At 38.6% G+C, this 3,802-nt stretch overlaps 1 protein-coding gene across 1 annotated transcript in view; it reads right to left on the reverse strand.

Moving 5' to 3' along the window:
• Positions 1-2,184, reverse strand: part of LOC106533236 (growth/differentiation factor 6-A) — a 9,056-nt gene extending 6,872 nt beyond the window's left edge. The window contains exon 1 of the mRNA XM_014029473.1: positions 423-2,184. Coding sequence (XP_013884927.1) covers positions 423-756 — 334 coding nt within the window. The 5' untranslated portion in view covers positions 757-2,184. The remainder of the gene's footprint in view (positions 1-422) is intronic.
• Between the last annotated feature and the right edge of the window lie 1,618 nt (positions 2,185-3,802).

Genomic DNA, 3,802 nt, shown 5'->3' on the forward strand with positions numbered 1-3,802 from the left:
CTGAAAAGGTTTAGCTATGTTTCCTCAGAGTTCTAACTGCTGCTGAAGTAACCGAACGTGTTAATTTTTAGAGCTGCCCAATTAGTGTTTTACTGTGGTGTTACCATGAGGTTCATTTGAGGCTAATATAACTTGATTCTCTAAGAAAAGTTTGTCAAGAAAATCGTAAAATCTCACTATAACTGACTATTTTGCTCACTCGGCTTGCAGCTTTCATGTTTTTGTTTAGTTTAGTCTTTTGATTTCATTCGCTTTTGAGCGCGTAAAAGTGCGTCGGCACGCTTCTTTGCCTCCTTAGAAGCGTGCGTAAAAAGCAGAACTTGTTGGTTAGTTCTACCAACCGGAGCAGTAAGACAGGGGGAGATGTGTCACAGAATTATGCAAGTCTGGGGTCATGGAGCTGGCAGCAAACTGAAACCAACCTGTTCCTCTGTCCACAAAACTGGTTATGGTGTTCGCAGATTTGGAGGAGCGGAAAAAGGATGCGTTTAGTCCGAGTTTCTCCGCCGCGGAGTAAGTTCTGTATATGGAGAGCATGTATTCGTGCGGAATAACAGCGTCCTTTGTGTCTTGTCTGTGATGTCCGGCGGTAAAGAAGTCTTTAATCAGTTTGGATGATCTTTGAACGCCCGGATGGAAGACCCTGGTCTCCATGTTCCTCCTCGGCGCAGGGATGAGAACAGCAGACTGGAAACACGGTTTAATCCCAAGGAAAATAAGGCCCAGATAAACCGCAACAACTCGAGATGCGTCCATGGCTGGAAGGTGGCAATGAGCCCTTTTTCTCCTCTTTTTCTCTTCCCCCCACCCCCCACCCCCTCTCTATTGCTCTCACGGTAAGGTTTGACTCAGGGGAACCCGCCAGAGCTGGAGATGGTTCGCTCGTCAGTGTTGGAGAGCTCCTTTTTGTGCTCTTCGGACGCACCAGAAGAAGTGCGTTCTTCGTACTGGACTCCACACAAGATCGGAGGCTGCTGGGCACAGAGAAACACGCCCACATGGTGGCTGAAAGCTTCCCAAGCAACTTCATGTCACACAGCTCCAAACAGACGCGCGCACTGCAGCCAGAGCTGACTAACCTGAGGATCTAAGGACGGAAATCAGTGTGAGAACAAGTTTGGCTCCAACATCTGAAATCATACAAGTTATTTTGTTACGGAGTTTAAATCCTAATAAAACGATAAGATTCCAATCAGAGGAGAAATAAAACCGTTCCGTTATTGAGCTGTAGGTCTAAAACTGAAAGTAGGCTATGAATCTTATCAGCAAAATCCTGTTTACGATTCTACAATGTGAGTGCAGCGAGATTTCAGTCACAGCTTATCAGAAAAACTCTGATCACCCGCATCAACTCAGATCTAATGACATCGGATAACATTTTAAGAGAACATCGGATGGCTTGAAAGACGCAACAAGGTCATGAAAATAAGAAATTTATTTTTCCCCCACGTCAATAGCAATTTATTTGCAGGAAGCCTGTGAGGAAATGTAGGAGAAAAAAATAAAATATGAAGTTAGATTAGAACTGGTTTTAAAGCACCGTGTAAAAATAGACATTCAAAATTTTAAATATCTTCAATTAACCAGAACAGGGTTGTGTTTAAATCAAATGGATCTTTGAGATGAGTTCCAGAAAAACATCTCAGTGCGGTTTGAAGGACTCGACCAACCTCTAGTGGTCATTTCTTGTTATTACAACAAGACAATTCATTTTAACTGATGTTCACGTGATAATCCAAACCACTACTACCTAGCTGTAGCCGCAGCCCCCATGTAAACCACACATCCATGTCAACCGCTTGACAAATAGAAGTAAAGAAAAAACAAGAAATAAAAATAAATTAAACACAAAAAAATTAACATCAAATTGTGTTTGCTGTTTAAAGTGCAGTGAATTTTTGTTCAAATAAAATTCTTCAAATAAACTAGAATTTTATAGCATCATATCATTGTCCAGAATCAGATCATAGATAATAATGTCTTTTGAGGTGAAGCTGCTGAGCACTGACACATTTTAAGAGAGCCAAACATGGACATCCTGCCAGAGAGCTTCAATTGAACACAGTTGAAAAACGTGCCAAATATTTATAACAAAGTATTTTAATTATACATTTAGATGTTTTCCATCATTCAAATATAAATGAAATGCATTTAAAATATTATTTTGTACTTTACACACCTTTTTGGTGCGTAATCGACACGTGGTCGATTTCATTGTGTCTGCAGTGCAGTGTAATAGATTTCCTCAAGACGTTTAAAACAATAAAATAAAATTTAAAAAAATTCTTCAATAATTTGATTGACTGGACTAAACCTTATTTTGTTATGAAACTGAATTTGTTCAAACTATTTTTTTTATATTTTCCTTATGTTATACATGTAGTAACTTTCCACCCTGTTAGAATGTTTCCTTTTTGCCTTCAAAAAGACTGCAATTCCATAAAAACCATTTGCAAGAAGTGACATAAATTGGTTGTTGAGGGAGTTCAACTGTGGACAACAAGATAAGCTTCGTCTGTCACTCTCCTTACTTTTTTAATCTTAAATATATTAAACCTGTATGAGTCAACCTTAAAGTTCCACCCTGTTAAGATAAATTGTGGGAAATGTTTATTCAGTAGAAAAAAAAAACATATTAGATTTAGTCATTAAAGGTTTGCTTTTCTGTTGAAGATTAGCTATCTAAATGTTGACCACATAAAGAGCTACAGCTAGATTAGCTAAAAAAAAAAGTTCCACCGTTTGGTTCATAAACCAAATCATCAATATTAAAACAATAAAAGGCTTGAACTACTTCAGTTGGTGTGCAATGAATCTAAAATATATGACAGTTTAATGTTTATCAGTACATTACAGAAAATAATGAACTTTATCACAGTATGCTATTTTTTGAGAAGGACCTGTATATGGAGTCCATGTGGCAAGTAAAAAGAGAGCTCATCCAGATCTGCTGCTTGTTTGTAATTCCTTGTGTCTTGATAATTAATTTGTCCAACACCTTGTCTGCTCAGAGGTTGTGAAAATATTAATTTGTTTGTACATAAAAATCACCAAAACAAGTCCATTTTATTAATTAAAACTCTACCTTACTTATTGTTTTCCCTTTTTCAAATAAAAGTTTGTAAACATTCACTTTATTATTTTTATTATTTTGATAAAGAAATACATGTTGAACGTGTCTTTGGGAGAGGCAGGGAGCTTAGCTTGGCTTAAAAGTAAGAAATTGGGGCTTTGAGGAAAATAGGTTGGGAACCTATGGTCTAGAAAACCAGTGGTGGACAGTAGTGGAGTACATTTACTCGAGTACTCATGGGTGTACTGGTTAAGTACATTTTTTGATTATCTTTACTTGAGTAATTATTTGTAATCAGCTGTTGCTGTTTTTCTTTCTTGAAATGCAAATGGCCACACTATGTTCCTCATGGGGAACCAATCACAGTTGTAGCTCACATCTAGGATAAATTTGGAATTACATCATCTTCATTAATGGTCGTGAGCTGAGCTCCCACCTCTGTTTCAAAGAAATGGTAAATGGATTGAACTTATAGAATGCTTTATCAAGTCCCTACGGACCCCAAAGCGCTTTACACTTACAAGACATTCATCCTTTCACACATTGATGGTGGTAAGCTGCATTGTAGCCACAGCTGCCCTGGGGCACACTGACAGAAGCGAAGCTGCCATGCACCGGCGCCACCGGACCCTCTAACCACCATCAGTAGGCAAGGCGGGTGAAGTGTCTTGCCCAAGGACACAATGACAGAACCCAGCAATGGAGACAACTGAAGAGAAACCAGTACAC

Source organism: Austrofundulus limnaeus, unplaced genomic scaffold, assembly GCF_001266775.1.
Source record: "Austrofundulus limnaeus strain Quisiro unplaced genomic scaffold, Austrofundulus_limnaeus-1.0 Scaffold911, whole genome shotgun sequence".
NCBI lineage: Eukaryota > Metazoa > Chordata > Actinopteri > Cyprinodontiformes > Rivulidae > Austrofundulus > Austrofundulus limnaeus.